General features: G+C 37.7%; 2 protein-coding genes and 1 long non-coding RNA gene across 4 annotated transcripts in view; 1 reads left to right on the top strand and 2 right to left on the bottom strand.

Moving 5' to 3' along the window:
- Positions 1-1210: 1210 nt before the first annotated feature.
- On the bottom strand, positions 1211-12274 carry plppr3a (phospholipid phosphatase related 3a). Its single transcript, XM_052549672.1, has 8 exons — positions 12133-12274; positions 9635-9735; positions 8346-8531; positions 7967-8096; positions 6893-7088; positions 6312-6369; positions 3809-3982; positions 1211-3231 (listed from the first exon to the last, which is right to left on the bottom strand). Exons 1-8 carry the CDS (start codon positions 12158-12160, stop codon positions 1915-1917), a joined length of 2190 nt encoding a protein of 729 aa, XP_052405632.1. The 5' UTR covers positions 12161-12274; the 3' UTR covers positions 1211-1914.
- A 2059-nt stretch (positions 12275-14333) lies between these two features.
- On the top strand, positions 14334-19699 carry LOC127950676 (uncharacterized). 2 transcript variants are annotated; one of them, XR_008152505.1, is made up of 3 exons: positions 14334-16898; positions 17778-17866; positions 17983-19699. It is a non-coding gene; the product is annotated as an uncharacterized LOC127950676 (long non-coding RNA). The 2 variants fall into 2 exon arrangements; XR_008152504.1 differs by having other exon boundaries at positions 14334-17866.
- Positions 19700-20317: 618 nt separating this feature from the next.
- Positions 20318-24707, bottom strand: part of grin3ba (glutamate receptor, ionotropic, N-methyl-D-aspartate 3Ba) — a 42091-nt gene continuing 37701 nt past the window's right edge. The window contains exons 8-9 of the mRNA XM_052547696.1: positions 23019-23089; positions 20318-22344 (exon numbers count right to left, since the gene is read on the bottom strand). Coding sequence (XP_052403656.1) covers positions 21813-22344; positions 23019-23089 — 603 coding nt within the window. The 3' untranslated portion in view covers positions 20318-21812. The remainder of the gene's footprint in view (positions 22345-23018; positions 23090-24707) is intronic.

Below are 24707 nucleotides of genomic sequence, written 5' to 3'. Positions count from 1 at the left end.
AATATTAGAGTCCCATAACTCAAAGCCACAGAGAGCACTTGTAGGTTCTGTTTGACAACAACTGACAATAATTTGGTTTACACCCTTTAATGCTACTATAGCATTTATCTCTACCCCAGAACTTCCAAACATGGTGTCCTGCAGGACAGTTTTGGTCTTGATTGATAAAATGAGTGAGATTTAGTCAAGCGGAAGATACTGCATGTCTCCTTGATTACATGATATTGGCAAACTCAACAACCTTGATATCATCTTACAAATCATTCTAGTTCAAAGTATTTTGCCCATTGCTTTCACGTCTGTGCTGAAGGAGTGGCACATACGAGTCACTTCCTCAGAAGCCTAGGCTGCAGATCTTTTTATGACCCACTAAGGGTACATTCAATCTTCTTGTAGAGCTGTAATACTGAGTCACAGTCTGAATCGGCCCAGGGCACTGAATGTTTAATGCACTATTCTGAAATGAGTATATCATTTGATCTCTGTCTTTACAACAGGCATGTCACGCCATATTCTCTCCAGCCGTTTTAATAAACACAGTCCCTTCCTTAAATAGCCACACGGTAGGCCTCTCTTAGGATATCTGTGTCTTCTGCAGCTCTGATTTATTCATTTTAAAGATAAAAATCACATTGATTATGTTGGGTGTCTTTTTGCCAAATACATTAAAGATGGGCGATACTAATGATTTATAGATTAGAAGAGAATCTCTCTTACAACCTAAAGCACAGTTTATCGTGCCTGTCTTGGAAGTGCAATGCATATCACTGCAATCTGCATAGCATCTTTAAAACTAAGTACTTTTCTGGTGCCTTCTAATCTATGATATGAAATATGCTGTTGTGCATGTGTATGTTTAAAATATTTGAATAATTACTGGCTTATATTGTGGAAGTAACATTGATAATCTCACACATATGAATTACTGTATGTTTTCTCCTAAAAAAATAAACAATTGAACATTGTTTAATATAAATGTATTAATATATGCCTTGTTATTAGCTGTAGTTTTTGTTGGTGATGTTCTGAAAAATGAATGAATAAATATAATCTGTATGATATTCCATTTATCAAAACTGTCCAAATGTACAGTAAATTTATGAAAGTGTAGAAGAAAAGCAGTGAACAAAATCACTTTTTTTTTCAAAATGTCTGAGAAAATCAAGGATTTTGACACAAAACATTTATCAGAATTCACTAGATTCACCGATTAAAAGCAGATAGTATTATTACAATTTTATTTTTCAAAGTTTGTTACAAAAACCTTAACATTGGGCAGCAAAATGAAAGAGACCATCCCTGCTGATATTATAACAGTCCATCCAAAGTCAAGAAGACACATAAATAAACACATGCAACACGTACAAACAAGCAAGAGTACTTCATAGTTTAGTATAAAAAGGAGAACACGACTAGGCCTACTCAAAACCGATTCCATACACAGCAAAGCCATGAGACTGCTTACCTGTCCATATTCCCAGGATAAAACTGTCCCCAATGAGTCGGAATCATTAATGAACTAAAACATGACTTCTTCTTGTACAATACAATGCAAGTCTTTGTGTATGAATGAAACCTCAAATGTAAATATGTTTGGTTGTTATGTCTTTACTCACAAAAACTGTCTGCAAAGAACCAAAAGAATTAATATATTAATTACAACTTTAATTTGTATTTAATTTTTTGAGGTTTGTGGGTCATCTTTCCTCACAGATTGTGCATGTACACTCAACAGCCTCCTCAAGTCTGAGAGATCCTTCTGGTGCTCCACTGCACTAATCCACCCCAGATGCTCCATGTGAGATAACCAAAAAGTCTGTCTTCTCTCGCCATCCACTGAAAACACAATTATTCACATTGGGTTCTTCCCAAAAGAAGTCTGCAGTGTCCCTGGTTTGGCCTACAGTAACATCTTCAGTCTTTAAATGGTCTGTTTGTTTGCAAGTTCTTAAAGAAGTGGTCTGGCTCTGGGTGAGGCTGCCCAGGCTCCCAGTCTTTAGCTGAGATCGAGGACTTACGGTGAAGCAAGGAATCTCGACTTAGACTGCTGTCGAGGAGCAGGTCGGGATGAGGTGGCGGAGGAAGGATCCCTGAATCAGGATCACTGGTAGAGGAGCAGAGGGATTCCGTTTTCATGGGACAATAATCACGGATGCACTCCTGCCTGGGGAGTGTTCGGCTGGTCGCATGAACCTCAGTGCTGCCATTGGAGGTGCTCCTCCAATCCCACGTGTTCCCGTTGCCTGAAGAAAGACGGACCACTGGGTGATGAGGAGCGTGAGCGTCTACTGTGACAATGCTGCTTCTGTCTTGCTCTGATGGAATACGATAGTACGGCGACTCTGAGCCAGTGCTGGAGGTGGCACAGGATGAGGCAGTCTCGGAAGACTTTAGTGTAGTGATGCTACCTGGACCATGTTGCTTAGACATGGCAATGACCTGCATAACCCGTGGCTGGTTGGGTAATCGTGGAGGTTCTGGGGTGGCAGCTGGTACCGGACCTCCTTTCTCTGTCATGGATAGCCATTTTGCCCGTGTGGTGGAGCTTTTAGGTGACACTGGTGGGGGTCTGGTGGCTTCCTCTGGGATATGAACCAACTGTGGGGCACCGGTCCTTTGAGGCATCATTGCCCTGGCACCTCCTGCTGTTGCCGTTGCACCCCTATTGGCTTGCACGGTAGGATAAAGAGAGGACGGCATGCCCAGATCCTCTGAAGCTTCTCGTTCAACTCCGTCAACTCTTTCTGCAGTTGCTCCTTCCTCCTCTTCCTCATCCCTCAAGCTGAGACTGCGCATCTCTATTGATTTCTGCTTCCATTCGGACACCAGCTGTTTAGAACGCTGAGAGTCCATCGGGACATGGAAGGTCATGTGACGCTGAGCAGGCTCCTCCATAGCATTGGTGTTAACACGGGGCAGTGTGTTACTGAAGGTCACCATGGTCTCCTTCCCCATTGGGCTGCGAGGAGCCAGGAGCTCAACATCTGCGCTAGCCCTCTTTAGGCTGCCCACTGAGGCCTTCTCTCTACGCACTTTACGGTTGAGGCCAGCAACATGTGGCGGGGCTGATAGTTCATCATTGCTCTCAGAAGCATGGGCCTTTTGGTACACCGAGTCATGGCCACGCTGTGTCAGTTCTCTTAGAGGATCTTTTTGTGGAGGAGGGGGCTGCTTCAGTGGTCTTGAGTAGGACTCTCCATTGGACCTAAAGTTCCCCACTGCATATAGTGCCTGGAGTGTGAGAAACAGTTGTTATTGTAAGGTTAACGAGAGTTCGCGAGACATTTTTGACCACATAAAAGACAAATCTGGGAAGGTTTTCCATTGACAGGATAATTTTTAGAGCCACAAAAATGTTTTTAGTTTATTTAGTATTTTTACTGTTAAAACAAAACACTTATTGCAGTTCAGTGCTACAGAGTTTAAGTTTTATTACTTATACTTCTGTCTGTTTTCTTTTTTCTTTAACCTATTTACTATTGTAATGTAAATGACATTTTTAGAAATAGTTTTAACCCACTTGACTGGTTAGAGAGATTATAACACAAAAGCATATCAGAGGAAAGAGACGAAGCAAAGAGATGACATGGAGAGAGTGAAAAGGAGCTGTGAAATTGTTCCTGATGAATCCTTGAGGATTTCTTTTTCTCTAATAGAAAGCAAATCCTAAATATAGAGCTTGCAGTCGACAGATTATAAAACAGTGAAAAGAGGAAGATAAATAAGTCTTGATATCCTCTGTTAACCCAAAATTCAAGCTGTCAAAGCAAAAGTTGTTCAGACAGGCAAACTAAAAACAAAGACTCACTAGATAAACAGCAATGCCGGCCCCTATCACGAAGCCCACATAGACGTCAGTCGGGTGGCTCCGATACTGGGTGATTTGGGTCAAACTTGCCAGGGCTGCTGCTATGGCAAATGCAAACACCAGCACAGGCTTCAGTAGCTTGGTACTGTCTGATATGGTGGCATTGAAGTACATCTGAGAAGAGAAACATAAGTATCACAACAACATGACAACTACTCAAACCTCATAAATCGTCGCAAATTAAACTTTTCCCACTTAAAATTAGGGTTTTTGCTGTACTTGTTTGTTTTAATTAAAGGGATAGTTCACCCCAAAATGAGAATTCTGTCATTATTTTCTTAAAGTGAAAATGACGTGTCATACAGCCAAGTATGGTGACCCATACTCAGAAAACATGCTTTGCATTTAACCCATCCAAAGTGCACAAACACACACACTATGAACACACATCAGGAGCAGTGGGGAGCCATTTATGCTGCGGTGCATGGGGAGCAGTTGGGGGTTTGTGCTTTGCTTAAGGGCACCTCAGTCGTGGTATTGAAGATGGAGAGAGCACAGTACATTCACAGTACATTTACTCACCCCACCTACAATTCCTACCTGCCCGAGACTAGAACTCGCAACCTTTGGATTACAAATCTGAAATTCTAACCATAAAGCCACGACTTCCTCAAAAGAACTAGCTCTCCCTGTCAGGGAATCAAACCAAAAGCGGTCTTCAGCGTGAGTACGGAGATACTGTCCACTATACCATATTACCCCATACTGTTCTAAACCTGTAAGACCTTTGTTCATCTTCAGAACACAAATTAAGATAATTTTGATGTAATCTGAGGGCTTTCTGACCCTCCATAGACAGCAATGCAATTACCACTTTTAAGGACCAATAATCCATGTGACATCAGTGATGTCATTTTATGAAGCAATGAGAAGATTTCTTCTCTAATCAAGGTCATAAAGCTCTCGGATTTCATAAAAAAAATATCTTAATTTGTGTTGCGAATATAAACAAAGGTCTTGCGGGTTTAGAACGAAATGAGAGTGAGTAATTAATGACTGAATTTAAATTTTTGGGTGAACCTGTCATGATTCTGCCTTCATGTCCTGACTTTCCTCTAGTCTTGAGGCAGGATCATGACAGACCTGTGTTTTGTGTACAAGCACATGGCCTTGTCTTTGGGCCATGTGCTTGTGTTGTCTCGTTCCGTGCCCCGCCCCACCCCGCCCCGCCCCGCCCCACCCCGCCCCGCCCCCCCTTGTTATCCTAGTTGTCGTGATTGCCTTACCTGTGCCACCTGTTGTGTCTTGATTAGTTTTCCTATTTATATCCCCCAGTGTCTCTGTCTTTTGTCGGTTCATTGTTTCCATTTTGTGATATATGTTACTCATTGTTGCCAGAAGTTGTTTTAGAGTCTTTGTTTATCGTGTCAACACAGTCCTGTTTAGTTATTTAGTCTCTGCCCTAGTCATTGTTTTCCCCCTTCGTGGGTTTTGTTTTCCCCTTTTTTGTGTATAATAAATCCTGTGTTTTGTACATCCTGTCTGCAATCGAGTTCGTCCTTATCCTCCACATGACAGAACCATCCCCCTTTAAGTTGATGTTTCACTGTTAACACATTTCTTTTGAGTTTTCTTTAAAGATTTTAAATAGTAGTAACTCATAATGAAATGGAACAGTATTTTAATGCATGCTTAAAGGATGGGAATATTTAAGGAAATGTTTAAATGTTTTTAAATAAAAATGATTAGAGGTTTTAGCTCTTTTGATTATATTGTTATTGTTGTTTTTTATTTTATCAGCCTTGTTTAATTACTTTGTCCAGGCACAATTTCCCTTCCATTTCTTATACTAAAATATGATATTTAATGATATTTACAGAGTCTAAGAGTTAAATCTAAAAAAATAGCTCAGCTACCTTCTTTTATTAAAATGATAGCTACTTAATTTTTCTTAAATGATTAATTTTTTATATTTGAGACACATACTTCCATGGGGAAAGCCATGCAATTCCTTGTCCACTTTACTTGAGTTAGTTACCTCTTTTTCATTGTTTTACAATAACTGGTTTATATGCTTTTTTAAGGTCCGCCAATTAGATTCTACAGGATAACACTAATACCAATTAAAATACTCCAAATGTAGTTAAAGCAGCTTAACTGTCTCTCTTAACTGTCCAGAGAGAATGACTTCATTAACAGTTGGAAAACCCACATTGAGTTTAATGAGGCATAGCTAACAAAAGTAGACTAATGAGCATCACAGGCTCTACAGCTGTGGGACACCAAGCTGGCTGTGGCCTATATACTCTACACTTATTAGGAAATCAGCAGTGGTCAGTCAGCAGTTAACAATGTTCTACGCTACTTAATGCCGATGCTGGATCCTTCTAATAAGAGTGCTAGCTCAGTGATCACAGTGGCACAGTTATTCAAATTACAACTATTTTGTGTCAGATCATTTTTAAATCAAAGTTCCCTGGGAAAATGAAAGAGAAATGCTTACCGAGATGTAGACGGCTGCGAAGCCAGACAGAGTGGCGTGCTGGGAGGGGAAAGTTTTCCTGATAACACAGAGACAGACAAAAAAAGAGGAAAAAGTGACAGTGACTTCAGTAACACATCACATGAATTACCACAGAGCGCAGCCAAGAGTTTTAGCATGTGAGGAAAAAATGTAAATGAGCCAAGGAAGAGATGCAGAAAGAAAGTACTACGCTTCAGTGAGCAAAACACAATTTCATATCTGTTCCATAGCTTCTTCATTCTAAGTGCCCCCTGACAAGCATTTGGGGAAAAAACGGATAACATCCATTTGTAATGCAATGCTGCAATGGGATAGAAACTAAAAACTTGAAATAAAAACAAAGAATATCTATTTGTCATCCTGTTTAGTCCACACATTGGGTGTGCAACACTGCAAGGGCAAAAATGTGTGTGTGAATTGCATACAAATTAACAATACTTTGTGTTTTATCACGTACATGCAAATATAATATGCAAATTGGGTAACACCCTAAACACAACAACTAGATGAATTTACCTTGGCATATGTGAGAAGGCATGGTGTTGTTTGTGTGTATTCACCTTGCTGACAGGATGGCATACTGGTCCCGGCCTGAGCAGATGTCCTGGGTTATGTAGGGGTTTTTATCGCAGGCCACACCTGGTAGTGTGTAGTTGGGTTTGCACACGGTTAGGAAGAAGGGAGCATGATAACCAGTGGCCAGCTGGATAACGTCAGTCACCAATGCAGTGGCACATAGCCCAAACATATGAACACCTGTGTGGGGTGAGAGACTGTCAGTGTGGAACTGTGTGAACAGAGCTAGACATATGTTTGTTTGTTTGTCTGTGTGAGCCTTACATAGCCAACACTCGACCATATGCTTCTACCAAAATAGAAATAGCCTGTAAAAATGTCTGAATGCTGTCAGTGCATGAATAATGAATGTCAGAAGTCAGAAGAGGTCCCAACTTCTGAGCAATAAAACTAAGAGTAGGAGATCTAGTGGACCGTCAAATTTTTCTCCGCGAGTAACATTTAAGGCTTTTCCATGTGTGCCATACAAGTACCATACAAAAATGTATTATTTGCATATATATTTTAGTTGTTAATATATTTTAACTTTACCTAAAATATTGAGTATACTTGGCAATTTGTTTGTTTGTGTTTATGGTAGTTGTCAGATCAGATTAACAAAAACACTCTATGGACACTTCTATTTTAATTAAAAACTGTTCTTTTAAACTTTCTATTCATTAGAAAATCCTGAAATAATATATATATATGTCCCATAGTTTCCACAAAAATATTTAACAGTACAACTGCTTTCAAAATTGATAATAATAAAATAAATATTTATTAAACCCAAATCAGCACATTGGAATGATTTCCGAAGGATCATGTGACACTAAAGACTGGAGTAATAAAAATAAAATAAAATAAATTTAACATATATAAAAACTTAAAACAGCTATTATACATTGTAATATATTTCACATAAAGTGTGTTTTTACTATACTGTATTTTGAATCAAATAAATACAGCTTTGGTGAGCATAATAGACTTCTTTAAAACATTAAAAACATATGTCTGAGCCCAAATATCATTTAATTTGAAAGTTTCCCATTCCTACACTGAAGTATCTTTTAACATACCCACAAAGCGCACTGTTCTGCGTAAGAAGGAGTTGAAGTTGCAGCCTCCTGCATTTATACTGCCTTCTGTCCCAGAGCGAATCTTCAGTTTGGACTGCATGCAGTACATCAAGGCTTCACCCAGCATGATCTAAGCCAAAAACATACACAAGAATGAGCGCTGCCTGAAGCAACATTACAGAAATCCAATCTGTCAAGTGTTTAATTATGCTTTATACAAGATGTTAAAACTCGGTCCTTGACCATGCAATTCACTGGTCATGCTGTTACTGTCCACACTGCATCATTGAATAGAGTAACAGGATTTTGTGCAATATTCACAGTAACAACAGTGAGATAAATAGGTTAGGTTGTTTATGAATAGAGTATGAACACTCACAGACGCTGCAGGGCCAGCAAAGGCCAGGCTGAGCAGCATGAGCAGAGGGATGAGCTCGTCTCCCGTTTCCACATAGGGCATGCTCAGTGTGCGGTCATGGCAACGGAACCCAACTTTGGCTGGCTGTAACACGTCTGTCAGCTCCAAGAAGTAAAGAGAAATCATGGAGGATGCTACTATTGGCAGCTAAAAGGGAAGAAAAAAGAGCAAGAATAGTTGGGTTATGGGAAAGGTGGCACAGGAGAGGATAATGCAGGGAGGAATCAGTCAACATTTACTGCATGGATACCTTCATGAATTATTCATGCAAACAGAATAAGGCATACAGTGGTCACAAAAATATTTGAACATTTAAACCAAGCTTTAAAATGCATGAATGCCTTGGCTTGAAATAAAAAAATATAGCATTTGTCTGAGAAACAAAAAAAAATAAAAAATAAAAATAAATGTATTTGAACTATCTTAGACTATCAAACATTAATATTCATAGTAATGTGTTTAACAACACCTATAGTGACTAGCTAGAGGAACTGACTTTATACAACCACTCAAACACAAGACGAGATATTTCAATTCATCGCAAAAAAAAAAAAAAAAAAAAAAAATAGTTATGAGGAAAGCTCGGGCAACATTTGTTTGCTAATGCCACTTTGTTTCATTTTAGATTTTTTTTAATTCAAATTTAACGACATTCAAAAAAGTGGGATGATATTCAGACATTTTCAGTGTGACGTAAGTGTATAAATATCTATGTAAACATTTAAAATAGGTTCCATTGGCGTTTCACATTTCAACAATTTTCTTTGATGTTTACAACAATATTATCTCATTGAAAAGGAATAAAGCAGTTTAAGCCCAAATAATCCTTTGCTGGAATCATGTTAAAACTTCTTAACCCTGGTTAAAACATGTACTTGACATCATCTACACAGGATAAGAAGTTGAGCATTCTCGTATCCCGCTTATGAATCATTATATGTCAAATAAATGGCATCGGTGTAAAATATCTGTTCTGTGACATTTGCAAGTCATGTCTTGTCATTTATTACACAGCTAAAATAACAATTCATTTTACAGGCTCGTATGTTTCATCAAGTGATTGTATTATAACTCAAAGCGACATGTAAATGTCATTCTATGCAGATGACTCTCCTCATAAGATAAGGCAGTGGTGCGTAACACGTCATGCTATTCTTTAACTTTGAATTATTTTTCAACGGCAAGATGAAGAAGCCTTGTAGAGATTATTAAAGAATCACCAAAACAAGTGAAACATGTTGACAGCATACCTCTACAAAGTAGAAACAAGGCAGCAGGGTCATGCTGTCTTTGGGAGGCTTCTTCTTGGGCTTGTCTTTTGGAGACATTTTGGCATTTGGCCGAGTGAAATCTGAAAGTGAGAACAGGATAAGATCAAACACAGGATATTTACTAGATACATGTTATATACCTTAAACAGGTAAGACGCCATATTGAATTCAACATGGATGAAAACAATGTCTTTTAAATGGCAATTTATTTATGTTTTACTACTCACAGCTTTCAATCCCGCTTTTTTGGAGTTTTTGTCTACTAAAAGTTATTTTTTATTTTTTTTTGTATGTTGTTAAATAACGCTACCCTAAAAACGTATGTGCCTATGCTTGTGGTATTAAACATTCTGCAACTTTTATTTGGCTCAACCTCAAATATAGTCTTGGAATATCTAAGTTCTCAAATCAGCCTAGTAAATGGATCATTTGGCATGTTGTAATTTGTCATGCTAAGCATGCAAATATTCTGGGCTTCTGTTGTGGATGGGTGGACACAAATGCAGATACAGGGACTGTAAAATCAATTCATTTTATTTGGCAACGAAACTACTTTTTGTTCCATGATACCACAAAATACCATCCATTTAAGGATGTTCTGTAATGTCAGATGGTAATGCTTTCAAGGGGTTCAAAAACAGAGCTTTATGACACATAACTGCAGTCCAACCAGACATGTTGAGATTAATGTTTTTGGATGATATTACAGCATCGTGGTGGTGTCTGATGAGGTAGACTGCATAGCCAGTCAATATCAGGATTCAATACTGCTGTCTATAGTATCAGATAAAAACCAGTGCTGTGACTGTTAGCACTGTAAATGTTCAGATCTGCATGCCCACATAACTGATTAGTGACCAAGCTTCCCTTTCTGGAGTTACCTTGTGGAATTCAGTATTGACATATCAGGCAATAGTCTGAATAGCCTCATCTCTCTCCAGGCGGACAGCTAATGAAAGCTGTGTGACACATGCTGGCCGTATCGGCTTCCATGCCTCACACTGCACAAACAAAGAAGGCTCTTTTCAGGGGAGAGAGAACTATTTATCCTGCGCTACTTTATTTGTCTCTGAAGAGAGAAGGGGGATAAGGAGAGGGCAGGGAATGAACAGACTCAAGTCTGTGCTGTCAAGGAGTCTATTGGCTGGCAAATAAAAGGAGATCAGCAATAAAGCAGCAATCAAGTCTGTATGTGAGTCTCTTCAGCGATATGTCACAGCTGGTGGGAAGTTGGTACTGAATAAATATGTAGCCTACTTAATGTAGAGAAAATAGATTTTTCAACTCATTTAAGTGATCCAACCTTTCGTTCCTTAATCAACACTGGAAGAAGAGATTTTTGAAAATAACTTGAAAGAAAGTCTGCAGACTCTAATGTAAAATGTCTGCAGTGAAGTGAAGGAATCTTATTAGTGCACCTACAATAGTGGGTTGTGTAATTTAAGCAAAACTCTACATTGAAAAGCCAAATTAGTTCATTTCTCAAAATATGAAAGCAATGTAGCTGTTTTTACCTTGGGAACCCACTTGTGATTTATCATCTATTAAGACTTTACAGTTATCGTCCTTGGTGTGAATAGACCTTTATGATTGGTCGATGTCTAACTTGAGCTACATACTGTTGCTATGGTTACTTGTTGGGTGAACTCAACTTCTGTTCCTGAGTTTCCATTTAGCGCGCTCTTTTATGTTTTAAGCTTTGACTTAATTTTATCTGACTTTTTGGTAACAAAAGCGTTAACAAATTCTGTTTTCAAGTTTTTGTACTGAATTGTTACATTTATTATGCATATTATTTATGAAAAATAATAGTTTTTAGGGGCCCCCATCTGTTTTTCTTTTTACTCTCTGTGGGGGAGGGTCAAAAAGGGTCAAGACCCCCCCCCCCCCCCCCCCCAAACACACACACACACACAATTCCCACCCTTGAATCACTGATCTACTGTACCAGCTGTGCCGCTGTCCACTACATGGTCCTGAACTGCTGTGACTGAGCAGTGCTCTGATCTGACACATGGCTACAACTGAGATATAACATTCCAGGAGGATTAAGAGGGTCATCTGTGTTAAATAGAGCATACCCGATTTCACAATATAATTTTAATCTTTTTTAAATATATATAGCGCATATAGCATATTATGTGAAAGCCCCGCTTAAAGTAGAATATTTCAGTTTCCTGTGATTTTATTTTTCTCTTGCAGATTTTGCATTTCAAAATGTCCTCGTGGTCAGTTACCATCTCACATAGACACCTCTCTCCTGAAATGGTGTCATGAATTATTCTGGGATGTCGTACAGAAACACCCAGCCTATAATGCTAAAAATGAACTTTTTGATATTTAATGTGCATTTCAGAAAGCAGACATACAAACCCGGCACGAAATCTTGATTCTACACGTCAGGTTTCAGCATGTCTGCTTTTTAAGGGCTTCCAGGAACAGACTCGGTCACCATCAGACAGACACTGCTATCTCACCTCTTTCTCGTTGATGTTGGAAATTCATCGACTCCCTCCGACCCCTTCGCCGTCGCTTGGTTCGTCTGTGGTGCTCCAGCTTTCCTCAATGCGACTTAATCCATTTCACGCTTGAACACAATATCTTTGTATTCACTTCCCCCCTGTCCGCTGAAGGTAAGTGAACGGATAAAAGTATGAATGGAGCTGGACACTCTACTTATATTTCCTCAATGTAGCAAAGTCCCAGAAGTAGATGCGAGTAATTTCCTCGCAATCGGGTCACTTTCTCATGTAGATCTCGAATACAGAGCTCTCGGATGAACGGATAGTAAACGAAACAGGAATGCAAGGGACTGTGTAGGGCACCGTGAACACAAAAGGCTACTGGAAAGGGGGTTTCTTGAGGGAGGGGACAGAAATGAGGGAGGAGGCGGTCCACTTTTTAACACAAACATGCGGAGAGCATCTTAACCCCCGCTTATTTCCAGTCATCAACCCGTAATGTGTAACAAAAGAGATGAAGAGACGCGATAGATTGTGCGTGAGTTCCGTTCCCGACCGCAGGGGTTAATTCGTTCCTCTCTTTGTGCATGTGCATCGACCGCTCCATCACGCTGAGATGTTTGTAACAGACCAAATGGCTTAGGTGGACCCACATTAGAAAAACATGCCTATATTCTTTGTTTATTTTTTTCTGGGGTGGGGCTGCTTTTGGACCATGCGCTCCTTTGTGTCTAGGTATGTTTCCCGTCAGAAGCGGCCAGCAGCACATGGCGCAGCACGCCTCCAGTGAGATCATCGCAGACGCACGCGCGCTCCTCGCTGCTCTTCGCCTGAGTGAACCTCGCATCATCCATGAGTGATCCTGGTCAAGGCTTATTTGGTGTTTTCTGCAGCATTTTTGTTATTTTGTTGATGACTGTTCAGCTTTATAATAGGAAGACAGAACACACAGAATTAAACTTGATAGATCATATTCCTACTCATAACCCCGTAGCCTATTATAAAACTGGCAAAAGCTAATTATAAACCATTGGCCCGATATTTAATGAATATACAGTATATGTTTTTTGTTTCAGATGCAGTTTTCAGGTGGTGCTTATAGGCTAATAAATGCAGGAATTTTTTGTTGTTGTTTAGTGTTACCCTATATGAATATATGTATACGAATGGGGACAGATGTGCCCAAAAAAACGGTCAAGTGGCACAGGTATATTTGCAGCAATAGCCAACAATGCATTGTGGTTCAAAATGATCTATTTTTCTTTTGTGCCAAAAAATCATTAGGATATAAAGTAAAGATCATGATCCATTAAGATATTTTGTAAATTTACTATCTTAAATTATATCAAAACGTTATTTTTTATTAGTAATATGCATTGCTAAGAACTTAATTTGGACAACTTTAAAGGCGATTTTCTCATTATTATTATTATTTTTGCACCTCAGATTTTAGACTTTCAAAAAGTTGTATCTCGGCCACATATTGTCCTATCCTAACCACCATACATCAGTGGAATGCTTATTTATTCAGTTTTTTCAGATAATGTCAACAAATATTAATTTAAAAAACCCATACGACTGATTTTGTGGTCCAGGATAACAAATAAGGATGTTTCATATGATCAACAGTTGAAGTATATATATATATATATATATATATATATATATATATATATATATATATATATATATATATATATATATATATATATATATATACCTTTTTTACTGTCTTCAGAAAAAAAAACATTAATATTTATTAATGTTATTAATTTATTAATATTTATTAAGAACATTTTAATGTTATTAATTAACTTTTAATTAGTAAATGTCTGTAGTCTTATTAATTTCAAAAACATTCAAACATGTTCAAGGTAAACAATATTGTTACAAATATAAATTATTTTCTACAAATGGATATCATGGCATTTTCGTAGAGTTATTCAATTTGATATGAACAAAACATGCCTTTTCATAAAATAGTATAAACAACTTTTTTTGTAAAATATATACACGTTATATTGATATATACATAATAAATATACACAGTACACACACACATATTATGTAAACAAAATATTTTATTTTGGATGAGATTAATCACTATATATATATATATATATATATATATATATATATATATATATATATATATATATATATATATAGTGATTAATCTCATCCAAAATAAAATATTTTGTTATATTCTATGAATATATATATTTGTTATATATATATTCTCTCTTATGGAATATATGACAAAATGTCACCCTACATACTACATACTACATACTAAATCACACTGGCAGACACAACATTCAAGTTTGAATATTAATAATGTGTAACAGACTAACTATTCATGGCAAAAAAAAAATGGATTTAAGATTTCAGCTTAATAATGAGACTTTGTTACAATGATTTCTAAGTCTCAGAAAAATCTATAAAATGTATTTGTAATAATAAAAAACAAGTAATTTTTTATATGATTTGCATTTGTGATGTATCTTTGAATTACTTAAATCCATCATCATCTGACAAGAAACAGGACACTAAATGCAAACACAAATGCTAAACTATACTGCAAAAATCTCTGCTCCATTGCTCCAAATGTGCCATACCAGAGAACTAAAGATAAAAATAAAATCAGCTCCTCCCCCTATTTCCCCCTCTCCCACACTAAAAGAATAAGGGATCTCGTCTGAGCAATGTGCTCACCGTTAGTTTCCCAGGAGACTGTGTGTGGCCTCTTGGGCAGTCCTCCCACACCTCCGGACTGGGCCCAGCTGCAGAGTTAATAAAATCATCAGTCAGCCATTCAGCCTCACTCCTCACATTCTCTCTGGCCAATTAGTCGCACACCTTATGTGACTCGACTGCCTTCACAACATGTTTCACGCTCTCATCAATTTTATACAGACTCATTACAGACTCAAAATTGAGGATGAGGTGCTCCAAGTCACATTATTCAAGAGATTCTCTCTTAAAAAAAAACAAAACAAAAAAAAAACTTTTTGGAATATTTTCAGTTGAATGCTTTTGGGATCAGTTTGTATTCTGACAGCTGACCTAATTATTGTGTCCAGATATGCTGCTCTGGTCTCCCAGGTTCATTTTATGGACTAGCACTGCATGATTGCATCATGATTGATTTTTGCCTAGCTCTCACTTCAGATCACATCTCATATGACCATGTACTTGAAATAAATAAGAACTGCTGTAAAACGTGTGGTGAGGGACAAGCTCATAAGTCAAGGTTTATGTCCACTGGTATTTACATTCTTTCCATGAGCATCCGGCTCTCTGGCTGTGTGTCCTGCTTTGGCGGATGCATGACATCATAGTGGCACCATTGCTGATAAGATTAAGGAGGGATTTAAGTTGAGGTAAACAGAATGAAAAGAAGGGAAAAAAGACCTACTGCATCTCTTGAATCACATGCACAAATATATGGACCATTTTAGTGCCATTTTATTACCAAGGCCTGTTCAAGATGATTACTGTAACAATAACTATAACATTTTAATAATAATTCTTTTTCAATGAAAATAGAGACACTACAATTATAACAGTACAGTATTGTTGGAGTCATTTTCAGAAGTTTTTTTTTTTTTTTTTTAGCTTATGAATGATAAAAAACAATATTTGGAAGCCAATAAGTATCTACCTGAGTTTAAATAATTCCAGCATTAAACTTAAGCATGTGCTTATAATAAACAGGAAATTATCGACTGCTGGTGTGGAAGTTAACATAGGCCTATTTATTATTATAATGACCTTTATCGTTATTCGACTTGATAAAAAAAACACACACACACGCACAAAAAAAGAGGCTTTATCCTTAAAGAATCTTAATTTCTGTGATTAAAAAAAAGAAAGGAATGGTGTTTCATTCACAAGCTCATATTTAGGCAAACCCTTGAATGTTTTAGGCTCAGTCCTGCAGAACAGCACTGGAGACCTCTTGTGGAATATGTTTGCCATCACACCTATGAAACTCTCGCGGAATCCCTTGGATTTCGTTCTTGACAAATGCAGAAGTGATGCAATTACATTTAAATTGTTTTCTGGAGGCAACAATTCAGTCAACGTGATTGAGAAACCAAAACAAACATTCCATTATGTTTCCTACATTGCTTCTAACGGCAGAGGAGAGAAGTTGTAAAACTGCAAACCAAATTCAATGTACTGCATCCATTACCATAATTTGCAATATTATAATAAGTTCATTTTTTCACTCAAAGTTAACTGTGTCGTTTTTGAAGAAAGTCAAACAAATGTTTTTAAATAAATAATGTGAGTGGCAACATTATTTTGTAATCAGTCAAAGAAGTGAACTACAGACATAACGAGGAAATGGGAAACACGAAAATAAGAGTCTCAATTATACAAGGCTAAATTGTATGCAATTATGCTGAATGTTTGCGTTAATAATGGTACTGTAATTTCTGTATTTAAATGGAACTGATCACCACTAAATGAGTCAATAAATCAATCAATCCATCAAAAACGTCAATATTTAACTTCCTCTATATCATACAACTTTTCTGGTGAGTGAAGCAACACGTAAAATACACATAAAATAGTAGTTTTTGAATGGTTTTAAGTGTAAGTGCAGTTGTTATTCATGTGCAGAAGTGTTCACAGCATACTTTTGAATGACCTTTATGTCTGTTTTGGTTGATGTTGAATCACTGGGCTAGCTGAGAAGATGACAAGTTCTGTCTCTGCTAGGTTGAGTTGAAGGTGATGTTCTTTCACTCAGGCTGCGAGACGTCTGCCAGGTAAGGATAGATCCATGCACTGCGGGGTGTCGAGCTGGAACTAGATGAATAGCTGCATGTCATCTGTGTAGCAGCTGAAGAAAAATCCATGTCTGTGGATCGTAGAGTGTTGATGTGGACAATCAGAGGCATATTCAGACAGATACTCTAGCACAGGGGAGCAAACTCAGTTCCCGGGAAGGCCATAGCCCTGCAGAGTTTGGATTTAACCCTATAATTAAACCATTGAATGATCCAGCTAATCAAGTCTTTCAGACTTACTGTATTTGAAATTTTAGAGTTTAGCTCCTCTAACCCTAATCAAACACACTTGAACAAGTTAATCAAGGTCCTTGGGATTATTAGAAAGTAACTGGCAGGCAATTTTGATCAAGCTGGAGCTAAACTGTGCAGTAAAGTGGACCTTGAGGGCCCAAGTTTGGAACCCCTGTCCTAGAAAGTATTATACTGTGATATGAACAGCCACAGATATACAGGACAGTCACCAAATCTGATAAGGCAAAATCATGCCTTGTCATTGTTTTCATAATCACCTCTGTAAAAATCTCACATGGCAGTACTCACATTTCTATTCTTGATAACCTACAGTACATTCATACAATTTAAATGAAATTAAAAGATTTTAGCAAATACAAATGTTATCTTTCTTTTGAAAGACAAGGCAGTGGTCAAAATAATAAGAAGTGGCCTTACACTTTTCTCAAGCATTCTGACAAGTTAGGACCTGAGCCGGTATACACTGAAGATCAGGGGCAGATGATGCGATCCACTCTCACCTGACTTCATTTCAGGACAGCACACCCACAGTGTGGGTGAATCAATCAAATTCATCATGGATGTACTTTCTCTAGAACTTTCTCTCAATTCTTTTTCTGGTAGTCCATGATCTGTGCCCTGGCTTTTGTGGAAAATATGTCCATCCTGGAGGCTGAGGAGAAATTTCTGCAAGGACTTTTCATTTACTTAAGGTACTGTAAGGATATTATAAAGGAAAACATGGTCATACATGACCATCTGCCATCATTCACAAATAATCATTTCTTTCTACAACTATCCAACTTAAGTTTTTTTTTTTTTTTTTCAGTGATCGGGAACATTTTGAAATGAGGACTGAACAACAGTTAAAAGAGAGTCATCAAGAGGAATCAACCTAGTTCATGATTTTTTTTATGAAATAAAATGTAGTAAATGGTGATAATAAATAATATTGTTATACACAAAAAGTTGTCTTTTCTTCTCAGATAGCTGAATGGCCCTTGGAATCTTAGAAAAGGGTGAATTGTATTTTTCTTCTGTAATTGTATGACAACCAGTAGTGAATATTAAAGCATAAATAAATATGAAAATTTTAATTGATGGTCCAAGTGATTACAGGAACAACAGGGGCCTCAAACTGTCCAGGCCATAGATCTACCTACTGCAGGTCTGCAGCTTCTGTGAGTATGTACGTTTGATGAGCAACAAAAAATTAATAACAGCAATTATCAATAAAAGCTGGGTAATTTTGTCTCTAAAGTCCTTTCACTTTTTTCTTCTTTCATTTGGAGCTAGAGATATGTTCACTACTCCTGGAGGGCCAGCTTCCCGCAAAGCTTAATTCTGACCTTCTCCAAGACACTGGCCTGAAAGTTTTTAATAGAGGTCCTCTAGACCTTGATTCATTTTAGAAGTGTTTAATTAGAGTTGAAGCTAAACTCTGCAGGACATTAACCTTCTAGGAACAGGATTGGTCAACCCTGCTTTACCTGTGTCTTATATGCAGTGTGTCACAGCTGATGGTTCTGTTTTGGTTTGTAATTTCAGTGCAGGTTAGCATGTTACTATGCTGATGCACACCACTAAAAACAGTCCACCTTTTAAAAAAATGTGCTTTTCATTTCCCTGTGCATGTGCACCATTCACAAAAATCATAAAAATGTAATTTGAATTTCTCAGTGTGAATTTATTCCTCACAGCCATCATCTGTCCTTCACTGCGCATGATATTTCGTTAGACCTACACTGCTTGCTTTTTGTACATTATCTGTCATTGCTTGTGTGCTACAGGCTCTGTGTTATTTGTCTTTGTGTTTTTGAGCAGTAGAGAAGTACTAACTAACGTACTATAGTATTCTGAAAAAAAAAAAAAAAATTAGGATAGATGATTGGCAATTTTCAGTCTCTTGATTCTCTCTGTTTCTAGATTTGTGTTCTGTTTTAGTTTTTAGACATGTTGCATAATTAAAACCGATGTAAGATCAGATCTATAAATTTGTCACTAAACATTCTCTATTCCCTTACTCACTATATTGGATATAGATCATGAAAACCCATTGCTCATTTCTTTCTTCAGCTGAACTACTGTCCCCACCAGGTTTACATTTTACATTCTTTATTCACAGCTTATAATAACTTATAAATAAGCACACCCACTTGCATATACAGTTGCATGGATAGTAATCATTTTAAAGTGATAGTTAATGTTTTTGTTTGTTCAGTTAAGATTGGTATATTAAGATTTGAGCTAGCAACTACAGTTATTAATAATGGACATATTTTTCTCCAGAAAGCATTGAGTGTCAGGCTGTGTGGGGTATGAAGCATCGACATATGGCAGCTCTCGCTCAGGTCATGTTGTGTAAACTGTAGCAGCAGGGTAGCACTACAGCTAAGGGCTACATCATGTATCAAAATTGTTTTCTTGTGATTTCAAAATAATTCTTGTTTTCTTAAGATCTCGATGTAACAAAATATTTTTTTATGTGATCTTGACAAAAAACTTGAATTAAACTTGAATTAAACCTGGTAATGATTAACCACTCATTTTGAAGTGTTTTGATTGGTATTTTTCATTTAGCCTTTTTCTCAAATCAGCGTTGCTACATTGATTCAAACTAAGAATTTAGGCTGAAACTCACTTGAGCTCCAAGACTAGTGAAGACTGTCAAACACTGACACTAACCTTTTTATCAAAGACTTAATGCCCAGCCAAGCATGCCCACTCTCTGAAAAAACACAGCAATGCTACATAATGAGGTCATTGTTCATCAGTGTCCCAATGGAAACTGGCTGCTCGTCTATCAGTCTGACAGTCTCCTCCTCAGCCCCCTGACAGTCTCCCTCAGACAGTTTGCTCTAAAAACTTACTTTGAAGTTTGGTCTGAAAATGAATTCAAGAACACCATCATCTTGCAATAGTGAAAGAGTTTGACAGCTACAACCAACATTTTAGACTGTTAACCTAGTTTAACATTGTTTAGTAAACACTGGTTTTATAAATTTGGCATTGAATCAAGCATAAAGGGCGACAGTCACATACAGTATTTTACAGAAATGATAACTAAATAAAATAACTAGCACAGACTGAGTGACTTCAAAAGATGTCCTCACAAATCGACTGTTGCAAACCAACTGCTAAAAGTGAAACTGACTTCACTGATAAATGTTTATTTGAAAATGTTTATTAATAATTTTAAATGCAATAACTCTTTCACACTTGATAACATTTAGATTATATATAGGGCTGTGACATTTGAAGATCAAACAGCTCAAATCAGAATCATATTTTATCACCGTTAAAACACACAAGCAAACAATATATTTATTCAAACATTATAAGTGTGGAAAAAGTACACCACAGCAAGACAAGAAGTGGTTTAATTAAAATGTAAAGTTTGGTCCATTGAAGCTTATTTTGGCCAGGAACCGCCCACTCAAACAGGAAGAGGCAACCCGATTAACATGTAAAACGGCCAAACACAGTCCGTTTCATTTTTACATTTATGCATTTAGCAGATGCTTTTATCCAAAGCAACTTAGAGTGCATTCAGGCTAACCATTTTTACTTATCATGTTGTTCCCGGGGAATCGAACCCACAAACTTGCGCTTGCTTGCTTGCTAACGCAAGTGTTCTACCAAAAAGATATTGTGGCCATGTCTTATTAATTTGTTCACTTGTTGAAGTAAATCATAGCTATGTTTTACTAATTAGTTTTCTTGATTTATTTAAAATAAAAGGAACACATTAAGCCGAGGCCACTTTAACTGAAATGAGGGAATGGAAATGAAATAAAATTGTATAATTTGTTGGAATTTATTCTTAATTTCTGGCCACAATATCAATGATTATTCTCTAATTTGAATTCATGTCTCACTATTGCTGTCAATGGCTGTATAGGAAACTCAAAATAGCAGAAAATGTTAAGAGAATCTGAATTTTTGTGTGAAATTCTTTTATGGACATTGCTGATTATATTTTCTGCTTGTGGATGTCTCGTGAACTTGCTACTAAATGCCTCAAGCCAAACCCTGCTGTTATTAACCCTGCAAAGTGATTAGTTCCTCCTCAAAAGTGTTTACTGTATCAGACCTTAACTTGACCATGACGACTGATCAAAAAACCTTTGTGCCTTTATTTCCAGAAGTTGCTAAACACCTAACAATCACATCAGAACTGAAGTTGTTATTTTTGCGTGCAATATGCATCAGTCAGTCACTAAACGGACTGTGGGCGGTCCGTGGGCCTGCTCTCCAAGGCATCATTGCCCACTATGTAATCCCATTGAATTATTTACAAAATGTAGCCATTTCCATGCTGGACGTCTGTGGATGCAGATATTCACTTTGGCCAGCAGTGAATGGTTGCATTAAGTTTTTGTTCTCTGTCCAGTTGCCTGGCTTTAAACACTCGCACACGCACACACACACACATACACAGATAAATGCTTTCTCTCTGGAGCTGGAAGTCAGCCAGACTGCAGGATTACAAGCTGAATCTCCAGATGAACATAGTGTTTCATCCATCACTGCAGCACTCCAGCAGTCACTGAGTAAGGAGAAGCCGGAAAACAGCACGGCATGACTTCCCAGCTGAGAGAAGGTCCCGTATCCCCTCATGTCCACTGTCTTTGTGAGTGTCCCGACACATAGTGTACATCACCTCCCCCTGTTGATGTCTTTGGTCAGGGTGTTGGTGGTGGGATTAGATTCTGAGCTTGTTTGGGATTGACTGAGTCGTTGTCTGACCAGGGTCCGCTGGAGCTCGGCTCGCCTGGCCAGGGCGGCCCTGAGCTGGCCGCGAAACTCCTCGATCCTCCCTTGCAGCTCCTGCAGCTCCTCTTCCCATGGCGTTGAGAGTCCAGAACAGGCCGGGGGTGAGAGCACAAGGCTGAGACTGGGATTAGGGCCGCCGTTGGAACAGAGCTGGGTGGGTGGGCTTCCCACCAACCCCCGCCGGCCTCTTTCTGGTCCAGTGGGCGGAGCTTGGAGTTGGTAGCTGTTGAGAGTCTCCAAGTTGAAATGGACACGCTTGTTTTGCTCTTTGGCCTCTCGACCGGCCATAGTGCTCTGATTGTTCCACTTGGTTGTAGAAGTTGAAGGGGAAGGCGAAGAGGTGGAGGGCGGTGGAGAGGAAGTGGAGGGTGGCAGACGGTGGAGATTACAGTTCTCTGACAGGCACAAGGTGGTACTGAGAGGAAAAAACAGTAGCAGTCAACTTTACAAGATGCAGGGACACAGCACTTCACAAACAGACCACACAATCAATGGAAACACGGGGCCTCTTCAATATGCCATTAATGAAACTGAATGAATCGACTTGCTTTTTACTGGAGAGTCCAGTATCGATTTTTGTCCTTTGTGTTATATTTTCTTTCTTAGGAGTGTGTTTAAAAAAAGAATAACTGCTTAGTTTAAATGAGTTCAAAGCCCAAGAATGTTTTATTATACACTGTATGCAAATTATAGTGTCATCAGCTTAAAATAAAGGGTGATAGGTTGATCCAGTTTCAGTTTATTATCTGTACATCATCATACAACTTATTTACCCTATAAAGCCTACAGTAACATATATATATACTGTATATATATATATATATATATATATATATATATATATATATATATATATATATATATATATATATATATACACACACACACACTGTGTATGTATAATTTTATGTCTTTACAGGGTTAAATGTTACTTATAAAATAAATAACATTGGGCCCATCAGAATAGGCCCATAATAGATTGCTGTAATTTGACAATAACGTTAGTCTAAACTTCAATGAGGAGAATTAATACATTACATTGCACTTTTAAGAAATTTGTCAGTTTATTACATAATAATCTTAATTTACCATCTGTCACTGCTGTCAACCTCTGATTTCCTCTCATCATCACAACCCATATTTAATGCACGGTGGATTTTCTGTAGAAACAGAAAAAGGATACAGAACAACAGTCATATTCAATATAAGCTATACAAAATCAAATACAATACATGAGTAACCACATACAGGTGCAACTCAAAAATTTTGAATATCATGGAAAAGGTCTTTATTTTTGGTGATTTAATAATAAAAGAGCAAGTTTATATTCTAGATTCACTGCAGACAAACTGAAATATTTATTTATTATTATTTAGATGGTTACAACTTACAGCTTAGGAAAATGTAAAATTCAGTATCAAAGAATTTCAATATTCAATTTTGAGCTGGATTAGTTTGATTAATTTTGAGTATAAATACTGGGTATCTCTTGGGCTAGTTTAGAACATGCAACCACAATTATGGGAAAGACTACTGACTTGACAGTTGTCCAGAAGATAATCATCAACACACTCCACAAGGAGGGTAAGCAATGAAGAAGGTCATTGCTGAATAGGCTGGCTGTTCACAGAGTGCTGTATCAAAATATATTCATAGAAGGTTGACTGGAAGGAAAAAGTGTGGTAGAAAAAAGTGCACAAGCAACAGGGATGACCACAGCCTTGAGAAGATTGTCAGTAAAAGCTGATTCAAGAACTTGGGAGAGTGTCACAAGGAGTGGACTGAAGCCGAAGTCAGCGCATTAAGAGTCAGACGTTTTCAGGAAAAAGGCTACAGCTGTCACATTCCTAGAACCAAGCCATTCCTGAACCAGAAAAAACATCAGAAGCATTTCACCTGGGGTAAGAAGAAAAAGAACTGGACTTGCTCAGTGGTCCACAGTCCTCTTTTCAGATAAAAGTAAATTCAGCATTTTATTTGGAAATCTAGGTCTTGAGTCTGGAGGAAAAGTGGAGAGGCACAGAATCCAACCTGCTTGAAGTCCAGTGTGAAGGTTCTGAAGTTTGAGATGATTTGGGTGCCATGACACATTGTGTTTTATCAAGTCCAAAGTGAATGCAGCCATCTACCAGGAGATTTTGGAGCATTTTATGCTCCCATCTGCAGACAAGCTTTGTGGAGATGGTGATTTCATTTTCCAGCAGGACTTTAGCACCTGCCCACAGTGCCAAAACCACTTCCAAGTTGTTTGCTGACCATGGTATTACTGTACTTGATTAGCCAGCCAACTCACCTGACCTGAACCTCACAGAGAATCTATGGGGTATTGTGAAGATGAAGATAAGTAACATCTTTCAAACAATGCAGAGAAGCTGAAGGCCGCTATGAAAGCAACCTGGGCTTCAGTAACTCCTCAGCAGTGCCACAGGCTGATCACCTCCATGCCACGCTGCATTGAAGCAGTAATTTGTGCAAAAGGAGCCCCAACCAAGTACTAAGAGCTTAATTAAACCTGCTTTGGAGATCTTGAACATATCTGTTTTGTAAGTCTTTCTTTGAATGATCTTTGAGAAAATATTCACATTTTTTGAGATACTGAATTTTTTATTTTCCTAAGCTGTAAGTCATAACCATCAGAATTAAAACAAAAAACTCTTGAAATATTTCAGTTTGTGTGCAATGAATCTAAAATATAAGAAGGTTAGCTTCTTTATTATTAAATTACAAAAAACTTTTCCATGATATTATTATTATTTTTTTAGATGCACCTGTATAACC

This window comes from Carassius gibelio, chromosome B2 (assembly GCF_023724105.1).
Source record: "Carassius gibelio isolate Cgi1373 ecotype wild population from Czech Republic chromosome B2, carGib1.2-hapl.c, whole genome shotgun sequence".
Classification (NCBI taxonomy): Eukaryota; Metazoa; Chordata; class Actinopteri; order Cypriniformes; family Cyprinidae; genus Carassius; species Carassius gibelio.
Note: the sequence above shows the minus strand (reverse complement) of the source record. Positions and strands in the feature narration are given on the sequence as shown.